General features: G+C 37.1%; 2 protein-coding genes across 4 annotated transcripts; both read right to left on the bottom strand.

The window, feature by feature from the left end:
* Nucleotides 1–3,823: 3,823 nt before the first annotated feature.
* On the bottom strand, nucleotides 3,824–4,883 carry LOC118492202. Its single transcript, XM_035990049.1, has 3 exons — nucleotides 4,871–4,883; nucleotides 4,718–4,780; nucleotides 3,824–4,188 (listed from the first exon to the last, which is right to left on the bottom strand). The coding sequence occupies exons 1-3, from the start codon at nucleotides 4,881–4,883 to the stop codon at nucleotides 3,824–3,826; spliced, it is 441 nt and encodes a 146-aa protein (XP_035845942.1).
* Nucleotides 4,884–9,109: 4,226 nt separating this feature from the next.
* On the bottom strand, nucleotides 9,110–15,938 carry LOC110941961 (RINT1-like protein MAG2). Of its 3 annotated transcripts, none has more exons than XM_022183659.2 (6): nucleotides 15,722–15,938; nucleotides 13,096–13,414; nucleotides 12,883–12,990; nucleotides 12,220–12,323; nucleotides 10,271–12,147; nucleotides 9,110–9,667 (listed from the first exon to the last, which is right to left on the bottom strand). In XM_022183659.2, the coding sequence occupies exons 2-5, from the start codon at nucleotides 13,364–13,366 to the stop codon at nucleotides 10,288–10,290; spliced, it is 2,343 nt and encodes a 780-aa protein (XP_022039351.1). In that variant the 5' UTR covers nucleotides 13,367–13,414; nucleotides 15,722–15,938; the 3' UTR covers nucleotides 9,110–9,667; nucleotides 10,271–10,287. The 3 variants fall into 3 exon arrangements, with proteins under 3 accessions (XP_022039351.1, XP_022039353.1, XP_022039352.1); XM_022183661.2 differs by having other exon boundaries at nucleotides 9,110–9,664; XM_022183660.2 differs by having other exon boundaries at nucleotides 9,110–9,416.
* Between the last annotated feature and the right edge of the window lie 1,812 nt (nucleotides 15,939–17,750).

The following is a 17,750-nucleotide window of genomic DNA, read 5'->3' as shown; positions in this document are numbered from 1 at the left end:
TCATACTTCTCTAACAGTTCCATCATTTCACCTTTCGCTAAGTTGATGTCGGATAAAAGTATTTTGCTTAAATACTTGTATCTCAGTTCAACCAACTCTTTGTCTTGTTCCGGTGACTCTTTCGACAGCCCACTATCCCATTCCTTCTTGCTCACATGCTTCCCTGTGTATGTCTCCATGTGTCTCATTGCAAAGACACCACAATCTACAAAGTTCTTTTCCGTTTGCCACGACATTTTCATTATTTCTGGTTCCAAGGGCGACATCTTTGGGTGCATTGTTGGGTATTCAACTTCAAGGTAATCACATACAATTTCTTTCTGTAATTTGAAAATTTTCAAAATCAAAATCCCTAAGCATCACAAATATAATTAAAATAAACAGCACAGAATTAATGGGCATCAATATATTACCACTCTTTTAGCACGTGCCATTTTTTGTGCTTTTGCTTTCCCTTTCATGTTGTCTATAATCTTGATGGCTTCTCCCTTGAAATCAAAACATACAATGTAGTAGTGCTTGTTTTGTAGTATTGGAATGAACAACATGTCCACTTTCCTAATAGTTCCAAACTCGGTAGTCATCAATGTCGCGGCAATGTTTTCTCTGAAATTTTGTGTGCATGTCTTTTTGTTCAGTTTTGGTTTGAAATTGTTTTCTCCCTGCACAGAAACCAGCACAATGTGTTATAAACCAGCACCAGCACAATGTGTTATGAACCAGCACAATAATAGCATTTCATATATTAGACTAACCAGCTATTAATAAAACATTAATATTTCAAAACCAGCACAATGTGTAATAATCCAGCACATTTTGTTAAATGTGCTTTTTCTAATCTGTTATTAAAACCAGCACATATTAGAAAACATACCAGCATGTTGCATGGGCAGAAAACTCTTGCCGGTGAACCTTTGCTTCTGTAGACCTCTTCACTGTTTAGTACCAATGACCAAGCTGTTAGGACTTGGACATGTATGTATAAGTTCGGGTGAAGCGACTCCAGAAATACCCTTGAAAGTTTTGTGCTAAATGTTGTCTCAAATATAAACACCCTGCATTGTTGTAATACACATTAGTTTAAATACTTATTTTTATCCAATTAAGATTTTGTTGGTTTTTATACTTACCAGGGGTCGTCAATTGTCGAGAACATCCATTCGGCTATCCTTACTTCAATTTTTTCAGTTTTTGTTTTTATTTGTACAACTCGCTGCATATATGGTGAACATAAAGGTTCGGCAGGGTGAGTTGTACGTTTGCTTTTCTTCTGGTCTCCGGCGTTTAGGTCTTCACCTATGAATTCTTGTTTTTCACTGTCTTTTTTGGTTTCCTTTTCTGGTGTTTTAAAAACCTCTCCTTGCTGTGCTGGTTGACCAGCAGCCTCATTTCCTTCTTTCTTTGCTGGTTGACCAGCAGTGTCACTTTCTCCCTTTGGTGGTTCATTAGCATCTTCACCTCCTTTCTTTGTTGTTTCCCCATCAGGTTTACCATCTTTAGCCTTTTCTCCACCTGCATCCTTTTCTTCTTCACCACCAACTCCATGATCAGCACCATCTTTTTTGCTGCTTGCTACTTGTTCTGCCTTTTCTATTTCTTTTATAACCTCTGGCCACATTGAACTGGTGATTCTGAAAGGAGTTGAATCAAATTGTGAGACCACCATTTTTTTTGTGATTGGGTAAGTTTAACTTCATTCCCTTCTTCCTTTTCATTCCCTCCTTCTGTCTTCTCTCCACTTCCTCCTTTTTTCTTTTCTTCATTCCATGCTTCTGATTCTTGCTTCTCGAAATTGTACTTTTCACCATATACTACCAATCTTTTTCTCCACTCATCCACAGCATCCACAACCTCCTCACCTCTGTACTTTGTTAAACATTTTGTAATCATTTCGTGTGTTTCTTTGACATGCATGTCCAGCTCTTTTGTTTTGGATTTTATCAGACAAATCCATTCCTGAAAAGATAACCAGCACATTCTTTTTATAAAGTAGCACAAATTGTAAAAGTAGCACATTTCAAACTAGCACAGTTTTACAATCCATTTAAACCAGCACACTTTAGCATATAAATCAGCACAATTTCACATTCCAAATTCTAACATTAAACTAACATATACTAGGTATAAACTAGCACAATTTAACATTCCAAACACTAAATGTCATAAAAGTAGCACATTTTTCAACAAATGTCATAAAAGTAGCACATTTTTTCAATAACCATCTAAACCAGCACTTTTTTCAGTAATACTACAGATAAACACAATAAAATAGAATTTACCACTCCACTTGTTGGATTTGTAGGTGGAATTTGTGAGAGTTTTTCCTGGGATTGTGGAATGTCCAAACTTTGTGTAATGTCTAGAGATTCTGGGAAGTCACTAAAGTAATGATTTCTAGCTTCATCAGTTTCCTTTGAGATTTTTTGATATGTGGATAGAGGTTGTTCAGCTGGTGCTTTTTTCTTCATCTTCAGTTTTACCTTCAAATTCTTTCGTTTTTCATTTTCTTCTGTTTCACCAGTTGTTGCTGCTTTCAAACTTGTTTTCTTCTTACTCTTCACCACCTTTTGAGTAGGTGTTTGTGTTGTCAAGGTGAGTTTCTGTGCTGGTTTCCAATCTTTTTCACTTCTCTTTCTTTTATTGCTTTCCACCACCGGACCAAGCTTTTTAATTGTATCATTTTTATGATACATTACAGCTGGTATCATCTTCTGTGTTGGATTTGTTCTTTGGTATGTATCATGAGCATAAACCAACTGATTGATTTACAAGTTAGTTTTTGTTATTATGTTTGATAAAAAACAATAAATATAGATCATTTTTAGATAACTACAACATACCACTAGAAATGTTATCGGTCCGATGTAATGTGCTGCTTTAGATTGGAACCAGCTTGTTGTCTTTCTGTTCAAGCAGTCGATCACGTAGCTGCACCAGTCAACATCCTTAATATCTACATCAGGTTGCAATGTTGTAAGGAATTTCATGTTGACGCTGCCACCGTGTGTGAGCTCTGCCATTATTGAGTTGAACATTACAAGAAAGTTCAGTTGAAATAGCCTTCCACTCTCCTTCTGTTCTTTCACAACATGAATAATATGACGCATTTTTGGCAGTTCATCATCAATTTCAAATTGATTTCTAAACTCTGCAACAACTGGATCACTCATTGATGGTTTAGTCAACTCCTTAACCTTCACTTTACCCATTGGTATGCCAAGAACTTCTTGTACTAGGTTAGGTGTTATCACTACATTATGTGTACCTAGATTCAGTGTGTTGATTGTAGGTTCATAATTGTTAGTGAGCCAGTATCCCAGATCAGTTGGTATATTTGTTATATCAAAGTTCTTCATGCTTTCAAATCCCATGTTATCTACTTCTGCTTTCTGTTCGTCAGATAACACTTGCATGAATTGAGCAAGGTTTTTTGGGCTGTTCCTGATTCTAATTCTTTTTTTCTTATCAAATTCCTTGAAAAGTGTTGATCGTATAGGTTCAACGTTTGTGGCAACAGCTTTTAGTGCTGTTTTTTGTTTCTTTTCCGGTTGTTCGAAGTCACTGTCTGATGAGCCTGCAAGTAATTTCAGAAGAAACATAGTAACCAGCACAAGTTATAAAGTGTACTATATATTAAAAAAACAATAACCAGTACCATTTTGATCATTTAATACATAATAAACCATGATTTTTATAATTCAAAACATCATTGTTACATAAGGTTCAGAAAAACATGATCATAATACATAACAACATTGATAACATTAGAAAACTAAAACAAACAACATAAACATGATGATCATAGCAGGAGCTGGCTAGATTGCTACTTCCTTCCAAAATTCTTGACTAAGATTATAGGTTTTTCCTCATCTTCTTCATGTTTAGGTTGTAGGATGGGGATCTTTTGTTTTTCATCATCTTCTTCTTTTTTGGGTTGTACAACTGAGATTTCAGGTTTCTCATCAATCTCTTCTTTTATGGGATCTGAAGGTTCACCACCAGAAGTAGGATGATTGGTATAGCTTGGCCCCCAGATTGCTACTTCATTCCAAAATTTTGGACTCATATAATATTCCTTTTTTGTTGGTCTTACAACTTTTAGTGGAATGGGATGCAAAGGTTCATTATCAAAAGTAGGGATTGGTTCTCCTGGTTGTACAATTTGTAGTGGTTTGGGATTATACAGCTCTGTTTTCACACACAAAAAAGCAACTGAAACTTATATTACTTATCTCCTGAATTTAAAAGTAGCACAGTCGGTAAACCAGCACAGATTTGGAACCCAAAAAACCACTTGTGCTAGTTTCTTCTAAAACACTAAAGTAGCACAGACGGTAAACCAACTAGAATTTGTGCTAGTTTACTAGAAAACACTAAACCCTTTGTGCTAGTTTCTTCTAAAGCAATAAACTAGCACAGACGGTAAACCAACTAGAACTTTGTGCTAGTTTCTTAAAAAACACTAAACTAGCACGGAAGTTAAACCAGCACCGATTTCAAAATCAGAAAACCAACCACAACTTTGTGCTAGATATTTCTAAAACACTAAACTAGCACATAGGTTAAACCAGCACAGAAAATAAACCAGCACAAAAAATAAACCAGCACTATTTCATTAAAACACAACGATCGATCTGTTTTATAAAATGCAGAACATGAATCAGTTTAGACATATTAAAACCCTAGAAATCTGTTCGTTTACAGATCCTTAACAAACCTTCGAAATCGTCATCAGGTTTTGTTTCTTTATGCTTCTGGCTTCTTGTAGATCTCTTAGAACCTGTGTAATCGATTTGATTTCGAAGAAACTTAGAAAAACCGTACAAAATTGAAACGAATACACCAAAATGCAAAAAAAAATGGAACGTACTCTCTGAATCCATCGTTGATGCTGTTTTTGTTGTTGTTTGTTCGATTTTCGTCTCTCTGATTGTCGATTTTAGGGGACGTTTGTTAGCGATTGGGAAGTTTTGAGAGAGAGTGAAGAAGAACTGTTTTGAATCGTCAATAACTGCTTTCCTTTTTGTCCAGTACTAATTTTTTTGTTTATGGCGAAAATACCCCCGCGCGTTTTATTTGTTTACTTATCTAGTTTAATATTAGGGATTTAATCTGGTCCATTGGTTGTTTAAAAACATGGTGTAGATTGCTTCTTAGGCAACTTAGGCAAAATAGGCTTCTTAGGGGAACCGCCCCCTATTTTAATGTCCCAAATTGATTCCGAATATCTTTTTATATTGTCTTGCAAATCATTATTACCCACCAAATGATTTTTGAGAAAAAGTAAATACTTATTTATTTTCTGTTATTTTTCTTAATCATTTGGCCTAGGTGTTTACTGTTCGATTCGTTTTGATTTTGAGTTAAAACAAATGACGTTAATAATGTTTTGAGTTTTAGGTTTGTGGTAATAATAATCAACTTAGCTAACACTTGAATAGAAAGATCTGTGTTGTGTTCATCACACATTTGTTGATCAATATATTGTGTTTTGTTTTATTGCTTTTGTCTTTCCTTTATTCGTTTATGACCGTTTTGTTACCAATAGTATATTTGGAAAACCGAAAACAATTCAAAAAAAGACCAACTTGATTGCGACCACTCTTAGACCATGCGTAGTGGGCAATATTCACCCTTGGGCGTTTTGCGCCATGTGACAACACAGTCAGCAATGGGCCATTATGGGGCGTTTTCTAAAATGGGTGTAGTGGGGATGTGGGGATTGTGGGGCATTATGTTTGTAATAAAATAAAATAAAAAAAACATTTAAAAAATCTTATTGGCCAAATAATAGAAGTTGAAATGTGATTGGACAACAAAAACCCATTAGGCGTGATTTAAAAAACGCCTCAACAACAAAACTGCCAAACACGCCCATACGTAGTGGGAACAGGGCGAGATTGGGTGTTATTCGTCACAAAAAACGCCCCTTTAGGCAACAACTACAGATGGTCTTAGACGTGGCCCACTAAACTTGGATCCGACAAGCTCCCTATAAAAGGATCACTCAAACCATCCCGCTTAAGTCGAGCCAAAACTGACTAAAATCAATACAATAACTAAACTACTAAAGCATCCTAAAGTATACCGAAACAATCAACTCAATCAAACTTAATATTTTGAAAAAGAATTTCTATGAACTTTTCCCCAAACGACTCCATGCCCACTTTTTTTTTTTTTTTTTTTTTTTTTTTTTGCTTTACTCAATATTTTATTTATAGGCTACTGGATTTTAATAATCCTAAGTTTCACCAGTTGGCCGATAATAATCTCAATTTTAAAATTTTCTTCAACGATCCCAACTTGTGATAACTTGGCACTCATCGATCCTTTCTAACTGCAGTGCACTTGTATCTATTAAGGAGGGTACATGTGCACTTCAATCTATTGAGGAGATCAAATTCTTACAAGTTGGGATCGTTAGAGGAAATTTTTAAAGTTGAGATTATTATCAGCCAACGAGTGAAACTTAGAATTATTAAAATCCAATAACCCTTTATTTATATTAACCATTTATACCTTTAGTACAACGATGAATTTTAGCAACGTTTGATGAAGATTCTTAATATTTATAGCGATAATGTGGAATGTGAAAAAAAGTGTACCTTCGAGTCACTAGTCGGTGGAGGTTTCACTTTTCTCACCCACCAACATGTGTTATATAGGTAAAATGTGAAGTGTGGATGATTGGTTGAGATAACATATACTCTATATGACTAAAAATAGAATACCGTTATCCAAATATTAAAAATTAATTATTCAAACAATTATTTCCAAAAGTCACATACAAACATCATCTACTTCAGAATATGTATAAAGAAGGCAATCTGTATTAGAGATGAGTATTTGGTACCGAACCGTACCGGATATATTTAGTACCGGTTCATATTTTTCCTGTTTTCGGTACTGGTATCGGTATTTACGGGTAAAATACCGGTACCGGTACGACTTTTCCCCGTTTTTCAGTACCGAACTGGTACTGTGCTCATCCCTAATCTGTAGGTATATACAAGTGAAGTGCCGGTTGTGGGTGGGACATAGTGGTTGTGGTGGGTGGGTGGCTGAATTGGAATAACCGAATAACCACGTAAACTTTAAGCAAGTGTAGATTGGGTCAAGATTGGCACAATTTGGTTTTTTAGGTTTTCCCAATTCATTTTTTAATGTTTGATACCACCAACCAATAGACGGTTTTGATCATTACTCAAAGTAACATATGTCTAATAATAAATTAACCTAAAAAACAATATAACTTATTCAATACTCCATACATCTTTGATCTTCTTAGTTTTGGACTCGCAAATCATTTTTATATCTACGCCGGTTTTCATGTTTCGAGTATTTTTGCTTCAAGACTAAACGTTTTGAATCGATATTAGTCCATATGGGCGTGTGCCCACTCGGTATTTTGTTTACGTGACTTAAACTAGCGATCATGAATGTCTTGTATCATTCCAGAATTAAACTAACATAAATTTCAGCAGAACTTGTTATATTTTATAAAAGTCACCCAAAAAACTCATTATATTGCAACTTTAAAAAGCAAAAACGTATTCAACACTAGTACTATGTGTCGTGGGTAAAACGCCTAAAGTTAGAAATTTGGACCCCATACTAAAGTATGAGTGTGACACTCTGGTGTCATTTCCTCTCAGGTTCTATGAAGTCTAGAAAAATAGACGGGTCGAGTCAGTCATGTCACGAGTTAAAATGGTTCTGTTCCAAGTATCAATAGGGCGCATCTAAAGGTTGTATCACTTGTGCATATTTCGTACGTATAGGTTGCAAGTATGGTTCGTATCATGTCTAGGTAATATCGATAGGTTGTGTGTATGTCATATGCATAGCCGCATAGGTTGTATGTATGCTGTAGGTACAGGCCTAATGTACATTAGAGATGGGCATAATAACCGGTTCCAAACCCGACCCGTTGGAACCTACCCGTAACCGGTTCCAGACCCAACCCGGTATAAAGCATACCAGGTTCCGGGTTTAAAAAACCCGACGGTTCCTATCCGGTTCCATATTTAAAAAAAAAAAGTTCCATACCCGGTTCCAACTTGTACCCGGTTCCTACCCGTACCTGGTTTCCATGCGTACCTGGTGCCACTTTAATTATTAAAGTTTAATAAAGCTGGGCTTTGTACTCTCAACTTTACAAACAGAGCCCATCAAGCAAAGCCCACAGACATCACTTAATACCGTTGGAATCGATTTCTTACCGTTGGAATCGATTCTAACGGTCAAATTCAACATTAAATACAAATGTTACCGTTGGAACCGGTTCCGCCTATAAAAACTTTGCCATTTTTCAAGATTATCACACAATTCTCCCTAATCTTCTTCTTCTAGCTTATTCTTCTATCTTATTCTTCTATAATGGCTACCAAAAATTCCAAAGTTACAAACTCCACATCCGTCAACAATGGTGATCAATCCGCTCCATTTGTCTTTGGAACATCGTTGCATGCCATATCTCTTAGCAAGTATGAAACTATGAATTAGAGAGGTTTAATAGTGGGTTTTTGGTAGAGGTTTGAAAGTATGAAACTATGAATTAGAAAGATTGATTTAAATAACACAACCGGTTATAATACGGCAGAACCAGTTCCACTAGTTCCAAATTCCAACATATTGATTTGAAGATTGATTTGACTGGACACGAGGACCCGGTTCCATGCAGTAGTATCAGCCTTTTTTCCTTCACATATACGACAGAACCGGTTCCGACCCGAACCCGGTTCTGTAGATAACCGGTTCCACAATACCCGTAACCGGGTACAACAGGTTCTGGTTTTTTGGGTAAATACCCGGGTATGACCCGGAACCGGTTCTGAGAGGAACCGGGTACCGTCAACTTTGAGGGGAACCGGGTACTAGTAGGAACCGGGTCCGGGTATTAAAAATACCCGATTATGCCCATCTCTAATCTACATGTTGTTTGTATGTATAGATAACATTAACTTGAAATAACAAAAGGCTTGTAGGTGGCACTTGCACATCTTCAGTAATTTATGAACAACCCTCATTCTAAAATGTACACGTGTCCCAATCAGGTCTTATTTAACACAAAAATGGGCCCCCAAAAGACCCTTAATTGGAAAGACCATTAAATTTTGTGGGCCCATAAAGTGCAGTAGAAAGAAACACTTGGGGCCCAGACCAATATCATATTTATCAGCAGCAGACAAAACAGCAATCTGCTGGTATATTATAGTTCTTTTGTAGCTACACATGTCTCCAATCTACAAATTCCACTGGCTTTTTAAGCTAAAACTGGTTACAAAACAAGTGAGAAAAACAAAGGTGAAACCAATCATGTCTAGCAGAAGAACACGAACTCCTAAGAACAGAGAACATGAGATCGATAATCTAGTGTCCAAGTTACAAGCATTACTACCAGCTTCGAGTTCTCGCTGCAGTAAAACAAGGGTACATTAGTAATTTCATTTTTTATCGTATATCTTTGGAACATGTCATTAAGCAACATTCGAAACGGATTCGTGTGGATATGATGAAATAGGTGCCAGCGCCGAAGATTCTTGAAGAGACGTGCAACTACATAAAGAGCTTGAGAACGAAAGGGGACAATCTAGGCGAAAGATTATCTCAACTGTTGGATTCCATGGAACACAATGCGGTTGATGTGAATATAATCAGAGATCTTCTGCAACAATAGGGTGTGTGTAAGTGAACCAAACGTTCAGCGAACTGTTCATGAACAGTTCGGCGGGAAGTTCGTTTGTGTTCGTTCATTTATTTATTAAACAAACGAACGCGAACAAGAAATTTCGTTCGTTTAGTTAAATAAACAAACACAAACAGAAGCCGTGTTCATTCATTTAAATTCGTGAACGTTCGGTAACATGTTCATTTATGTTCGATTGTGTTCGATAGTATATTAGTGTTTTTAGTTTTTATATTTTATTTAAATACTTCAAAATTCCGTCAAATAGTGTTTTTAGTTTTTATATTTTATTTAAATACTTCATAATTCCATCAAATAAAATATTTAAAAAGTGTCAAGTGTATTATATGTTCTATTCATGAACGCTTGTTTGTGTTCGTTTATTTCCATTTGTGTTCATTAACATTAGTTTGTGTTAATTTGTGTTCATCAACGTTCGTTTTCGTTCGTTTCTTGTTCGTGTTCGCGTTTGTGTTTGTTCGGTTCGTTTGCAGCCGTGTGTATAGGACACTGTGCCAAGCAGATGCATATTGTATGTCTTAATGAAACAGATAATATAAGAATTAAAAATAAAGAACATACCTGCGCATTCACAGAGCTTAATTGCTATAAACCCTACTTTTCAAGATTCTTTCCACCTCGGTTACCGTCAGATGCCTTATCATGTTCATCGCGATCCACCTTTCACTACCTTCTAGACCGCCGCGAATCTGTTTATCCTCCATTTTTAATAACTTCAATCCCTCGCTCAATTTTGGGAAAAACCCTTCGGGTCTCAAACACCAAGATTTAAACACGCCAAACAAAACCATCATATCGTTATCGAGTCTTTCTACACCAGCGTCATTAAACTTAGCATTACTCATAAAAATACCATTGAAAAACAAAGAATCTATAGCAGACGCAAGGCTTCTCCAAACCGCAACAAAATCGATCTTGTTTAAATTCGTTTCCAGTATTGACATTTTCGCCTGAAAATAATCGAGAGCCCCGATGAATGATTTCGACACTGCCCAACCTTCTTCCGTCTTTTCCGTCCATTGTTTTTTATTTTTAATATATTCATGACTAGCAGCATCGAAACCTCGGAGAACGACCTTCGATAGCTTCTCGACCCATTCGGTTCTAAACGTTTCCAGTTTACGTATTTCCTCGTCGATTATACCACCGGAGTTATACTCACCGTCTAATCCCATTTCTAGAAAAAATACCTCTTCACACCATTCCTTTAAAACCGACTCGAAGTAGTGCGAACCGTTGATGGATATCGTCACTTTAATCAAAGCATCGTCGTCGGTCAAAGCAGTCAGCCCTTCGGCTTCTTGGCATTTCAAAAGTAAGAAATCCAAAAACCGATGTATAATCGGTGCACCCGCCAATCTAATAAACCTTGATCTCAACTGAACACTCGGAATCGATTTACAACGTTCGATTATAGATGATAAACGCCGAAGAAACGCACTCGAAATCGCAGGTGACCTGTAAGCTTCCGAACCTAAAACAAGCGCAGATTCTTTGACCTCGGTTGACCATTTCTTTTCATCTTCAATTTCGGGTGTCAGCTTATCAATTGCATCACTGAGTTCTATTTCGGCCCATAAATCGAGCCAATCGGGCCTATCACAGAAAACCGATAAAGACGAAATCTTTTGCATGTTATCATCCTCGTCAACGGATAACGTGATTCCCGATTGCGCTACGAGAGTTTTGACTTTCTTATCGAAAGAAATCATTAAGTCAATGAAATGCAACCAAAATACTTTCGCTTGAGAACGATTTTCGTCATCTAGCTGATTTATATAAATGGGAAATAACTCTTCCGCCATATAAGTCGATAAAGATGTAACCATAGCCGAAATCCATTCTTCCCTACAAGAATAACCTGATAGCATCGCTTCATCAACGAGCGGCTGCAACAACTCATCCATCGAATCGACGTAATCCCGGGTTATTTTATGAACTAACGCAAAAATAAGCTCGGGTTTATCAACCCATTTCGCGAAATGTCGTTGAGACGCAATCGAAATAGGGTTCACAAGCTCTTCAATGGCCCAAAGTGGCTGATGCAGAGTAAATGTAAATTGACCGTCATGCCCCTGAAGTTGTCGGGATTTTCGTTGTTTTTGCAGTTCTTGTAGTTTGCATAGTGCGAGAAAACCGTCACAGTATTGTTTTTTTAGCTCACCGTGCATTGTGAAAAGGGGATTTGTGGATTCCGATGATGTTTTTTGTTCCGAATTAGAAGGGTTTAAAGTGGATAGAGGCGGTGGCCAGTTAAGTGAGGTCAAGAGAGATCGGTAATCAGCGATTGTTTGTGGTCGTAAAATGGCTAATGCTCGATCTACTCTGTGATCAACGGCTGAGATTAGGCGGGACCATTGTGGGCGTGTTTTCGAAACTGTGGTTAAAACATTTTCCGCTAGTTTGAGAGCGTTAATAGCAGCAAAATGCACTCCCTCCTACAAGTTATAAAAAAATATTAGTTTTTACCAAAGTAGAATGTAATCCTATTTTTTTTATTACTGTTTTACCGTTGAATTCTGGGCGGATGTTGGCTTCCTTAAGTTTTTATTTACACTAAACGAAACAGCATCTTCGATATCCCCAACCAAGGAGTCAAGTTTCAATGCAGTTTCTGCAAGACGTAATAAAATCACATTAGATGGTTAAAAAAGAAATCGATATGAGAGCCATAAAAATATAAAGAGTAAAATGCCATTTCCGTCCCTAAGGTTTGGCCAATTTTGCAACTTTCATCCAAAGGTTTGTTTTCCGCATCCAAAAGGTTTGAAATCTTGCCAGTTTCATCCGGCTCGTTAACTCCATCCATTTTTCTCCGTTAGTCATCGGTATTTCCGTCTTTTTAGTTAAGTTAAAGAGCAATTCGGCCGTTTTCACTTTATGTAAAAAGACCGAATACTCCCTGAAAAAGACTGAATTGCCCTTCAAGTTAACAAAAAAGACAAAAAATACCCCCTGATGTAACGGAGAAAAATGTACGGAGCGAGCAGAAACAAAATTGGCAAGATTTCAAACCTTTTGGATCCAGATACGTAAAAACAAACCTTACGTTAAAACAAACCTTTGGACGAAAGTCGCAAAACTGGTCAAAACTCAGGAATGAAAATGGCATATTACTCAAATATAAAAACCAATTTTTTTATTAGAAAAAGATTTTAAATAAAACAAATTACCAGCATACACTCGAACTGCCTCAACCCGAGCCACTTCGCGAGCAAGTGCGGGTAACTCCTTCCCCAAGAAAGTTTCTGATCTTTCCTTTTGCTTTCCTTCGTCACCATCTACGCACGTTACAAGTAAATAAAAGCAAAATATCAAAAATACAATGATAATGTGCATGAAATAATGATATATTCAATCTCTATATTAATATGTAGATAACTGACCTGATATAGAAGATCGGAAACTGTTTATTTTGGCGTTTATATTGTTGAAGAGGATGCCTACTTGATCTGAGTGTGTAGAGTAAGCAACCAAACAGGAACCGAGCTTTTTGTTTAAATCTGCGAGGTTTTGATCCAAAAGATGACAGTCATTCTGCAACTCAGAAACAAGTCTAGAAGCTTCTAGAAGATTGTAAGGCGTGTGTAGTTTGTTGTCTAGAAAGGTGAGAACAGAAGGAGAGAGAGACGAAACTAACGGTAGAGGTTCAATCATAGTCTTTGTTAGTCTTGATGACTATATCAGATATCGATAACTTTAATCCTGCAAAATGGATTTAAAATACAATATGTTAAATGGCCGAAAAGCTTGATGAGATAAGCATTAAGTTATGTAAGAAAAATTACATCCATGAAAAAGATATTTACCATATAAGTTATAGAGTTAACTGCCATTTTCGTCCCTGTGGTTTGTTCACTTTTGCCATTTCAGGCCAATTTTCAAAAATGCACCAGTGTCCTCCTTGACATGCTGGAAACGTGCCACTTCAGTCCAAAAATTAAAACCCAGTTAAGTCAGACAGGTTAAATGAAGGGTATTATTGTCAATTCATAAAATAAGGTGAAAATAAAAGATATATGAATTGACAATAATACCCTTCATTTAACCTGTCTGACTTAACTGGGTTTTAATTTTTGGACTGAAGTGGCACATTTCCAATATGTCAGGGAGGAAACTGGTGCATTTTTTAAAATTTGCCTGAAATGGCAAAAGGGAACAAACCACAGGGACGAAAATGGCAGTTAACTCTAAGTTATAAAAGTGGAAGCAATTGCCACTCATTGTGATTTGAATGAAGTACAGAACATATTAGATGATGCAAAGGAGGGTACCAAACTGCTAAGGCTAAAGGGTATGGAGAGCCTCATCCCCAAGGGGATGGGCCGCCACGTCACCGCCACGTAAGCGGGGCTTGAAGGGGATGGACCTAGGGGGGTGGGGGGTGAACCCTTTTATATATATGTATGTGTGTATGTATAGGTGTGTGTGAGTGGGTGAGGCCCGGCTTGGGCGTCGAGCAGGGGACGGCGGCGACGGGGCTGGGGCGGCGACGGGGCTGGGGGGTGGAACTTTTGGGGCGGCGGCGGGAAGACAAGCATGGGGACGGCCCCCATACCCTCCGGTCTAATAGATCAAGGTTCATTTACAGGTTGAATTAACAAGTAAAAAACCAAAACAACAATACTCAAGTACTCAACATCAGTATCAAAGACTACAACATATCAAAATAACTTATTAATAACAAATCTCAACTCATACATAGGAGCCATGAGTGGAAGTGCAGTGAAGGACAAATAAGCTTTTAGATGAAACTAGAAAACGCCTTGGTTTTAAAACTATTTCTAAACTTAAAATGCAAGAAAGAACTCAGTTAGCACTGGACATTTTTCTCAAATTTGCAGGGTATAAATCACTGGTTTTCTCCAACATTTTGAGTCAGTATATACAAACATTGCAATAACTCAATAAATTTTAATATCAACTGCAAATCTGAATACACAAAAGAAATAGCTTTACCCTTTAAAACACAAGAGCTGACACTGCATTAGGAGTTAGGACACATTCAAGGTTATAAAAACTAGTGCATGTTAATAGAATGCTAATATCAAACAAGATAACTAAAATATGAAAAAATAGTAGTAATTAATGGCAAATTTCAGCACTGTAAAACCACAACAAATTTGTATATTTCTTTTTGTTCATGGATGGCACATCAAATTCGTAAACAAAACCCTACTTTCTAGTTTCACATTATCCATTTTGAACCCATATTTGTTTTTAAGGATAACTCAGATTAAATCTTGAAGGGCATTCTGTGAAGACTCAATGAAACAAGAATCAAGCGGAGTGTTGAAATTAAACCTAGTCGATGAAAATTGTTCTGTAAAGACTCAACAAAATCGCTTCTCGTTCTCAGTTCCTTAGTTCAAAAAGTATGCCACTAAAATTAACTACACTATTCGTTGATAGGTGTTTTAGATATTGCATCAAGTTACATAAAGTAGATATAGAAATCCCATGTAACAATAAATAGAAGCCCGTCTTACAGAACTGAACACTTCGATTTCTATGTGTTCTTCTATCAAACTATCGATTTAACCGCCCAGACCGAATCATCTATTTATTTGAACTATACACCTCATCTACATGGGATTCACCAAATACCATACATCTCACCTTCAACTCCAATCCCAAATTACATATCCATAAAAAGAAAACTTAAATTGCTTGTTTCACTCAATCCCTTTGGGTCAACCCTAAGCAAGGAATAGTGGAATATAATTGATGGGTATTAAGTAAAGATTTCAAAGATGATGGCATATCATTCCTACAACCAACACATACTCTTTTAAACTAAAAAACATATTTTTTTCACTCAAGCATTTCATCAAACACTTGGTATGCAAACAAACTATCACCACAACCGTATAACAAGGCAGTTAAATTTCAACCTGAACAAACAAAAGATGGTTTATAACTCAACCATCCACCCAGAAAAAAATCACAAATTTATGAGATTTGTGCTGAGTGAAGTCGACTAATAAGGTTTATGAAAAAGGGGATAGTTACCTGGCACAAAGATTGTGCTAGATTCAGTTCAGATCCCGTTTGATTATGCAATAAAGTATCGAGTACACACAGAAGATTAAAGCCGATGATGGCGTCAGTCGCCAGAGACGATTCCGTTCACGATCCGCTCACTTTCCGGTATCGGATTTGGTGTTTCTGCAGTGAATATACTGGTGGTGTTGTGTTGGTTTTTTTTTTTTTTTTTTTCTAATTCTGTAAAACATAAGTATGGGCCTCAAGGAATGGCCCAAATGGTTAGGTTTGGGTTCCTCTTCTTGAAACTGATTTGAAACCGAACCGAATTGTTAACAAGCAGTTAAAACAACTCAAAACCGGTTTGAACCCAAATCAAACCGGTAAAAAACTTGATAAAAAAGACAAAACCAGTCAACAAACTGAGTGAACCCGAATTGGTTTGAAACCCAAATTGGGGTTGACTTTTTATTGACTAACTCGAACCGGTTTAGGGTTATGAATTGTTTTGTGTACCTATAACGTTAAGTATTCTTTGTTTACATATATTAACGATAAGAAAAAAAAATAGAAATGTAATAATAACTTCCTTCCAAGGTTAAGTTTCGATCTTAATCCTCTTGAGATACGTATGAATTTAGTTGTATCATAAGGTTATCTAATATCTACTATGGTTTCACACATTTTCACTCCACATTACATCATAAAGTAACTGTCGCCTTACTAACACATCCCCACATCACTTTCCGTCACTTTTTTTTAGTTAACTGCCATTTTCGTCCCTGTGGTTTGGTCACTTTGGCCATTTCAGTCCATTTTTAAAAAAATGCGCCATTTTCCTCCCCGACGTTCTGGAAAGGTGCCATTTCAGTCCAAAAATCATAACCCAGTTAAGTCGGTTTGTAAATAAGGACTGATTGTGTAAATTTGTAACATAAAGGACCATTTAAGTAAAATGTATAAATATTAATATAATTATAAAATGTATAATATATATATATATATATATAATGTATACCTGCATATTCACCACCACCGCCGGAACCGGAGCTCCGGTGGTCACCACCACCGCCGCCGGAACCGGAGCTCCGGTGGTCACCACCGCCGCCGCCGGAACCACCACCATCAACGTCATCATCGTCATCATCATCGACCTTCATCATCATCATCGCGATCTTCATCATCAGACAACCACCATCACCTTTACCTCTCTGGCAGAAGTGCAGAACGATTGAAGGAGTGAAGGACGATTGAACGTTTGAAGGTCAATTCGATTGAAGGCGATTCTGCCATTCTGGATTGCTGGGAACGAACAGTCGAACACACTCAGTCACTCAACACAGGTCTGTTAATCTATTGAGTTTTGAAACTTTGATTTCATGATTGAATTTCCGATTTCATCATTATCATATTGCATTATTGTGAAACTTTGATTCTGATAAATTAATCTGATTGAATTTCCGATTTTAGAAGTTCCAGAATTCAGACTTTCAGAAGTCAGAACATAACATCAGGTCTGTTCCGACTGTTCTTTTAATTTTTGAAGGTCGTCGGAGATGATTATGATCGGCAGAGAACGGTGAAGAAGATGATGACAACGATAACAGATGATGGTTCGCCGGTGATACGGTGGTCGGAGGTGATCAGAGGACTCAGTGGTGAGACGATGAATGATGGAGATACAGACCGAGACGAAGAACGACGAGGTTGAACGGTGAGGATGATGACGGAGAAAAACAGAGATGATGACCGGAGATGAAGATGATGTACGGCGTTGAACGGTGAAGAAGATGATGACAACGATAACAGATGATGACGATGATGACGTTGATGGTGGTGGTTCCGGCGGCGGCGGTGGTGACCACCAGAGCTCCGGTTCCGGCTCCGGTTCACCCTCTCCCTCTCTCGTCTGATCTGTATATATATATATATGTATACATTATATATATATTATATATTTTATAATTATATTAATATTTATACATTTTACTTAAATGGTCCTTTATGTTACAAATTTACACAATCAGTCCTTATTAACAAACCGACTTAACTGGGT

This window comes from Helianthus annuus, chromosome 5, assembly GCF_002127325.2.
Source record: "Helianthus annuus cultivar XRQ/B chromosome 5, HanXRQr2.0-SUNRISE, whole genome shotgun sequence".
NCBI classification, from domain to species: domain Eukaryota; kingdom Viridiplantae; phylum Streptophyta; class Magnoliopsida; order Asterales; family Asteraceae; genus Helianthus; species Helianthus annuus.
This window is presented reverse-complemented; position numbering and strand designations above follow the sequence as displayed.

What these genes read in the sequence shown, in the direction of transcription:
- LOC110941961 (XM_022183659.2), bottom strand. Translation starts at nt 13,366, where the DNA reads ATGATTGAACCTCTACCGTTAGTTTCGTCTCTCTCTCCTTCTGTTCTC. An exon ending in TTTCCGATCTTCTATATCAG is followed by an intron (nt 12,991 to 13,095) that starts GTCAGTTATCTA and finishes TAACGTGCGTAG; the next exon opens with ATGGTGACGAAGGAAAGCAA. An exon ending in GGCAGTTCGAGTGTATGCTG is followed by an intron (nt 12,324 to 12,882) that starts GTAATTTGTTTT and finishes TACGTCTTGCAG; the next exon opens with AAACTGCATTGAAACTTGAC.
- LOC118492202 (XM_035990049.1), bottom strand. An exon ending in ACCTGATGACGATTTCGAAG is followed by an intron (nt 4,189 to 4,717) that starts GTTTGTTAAGGA and finishes GTGTGAAAACAG; the next exon opens with AGCTGTATAATCCCAAACCA.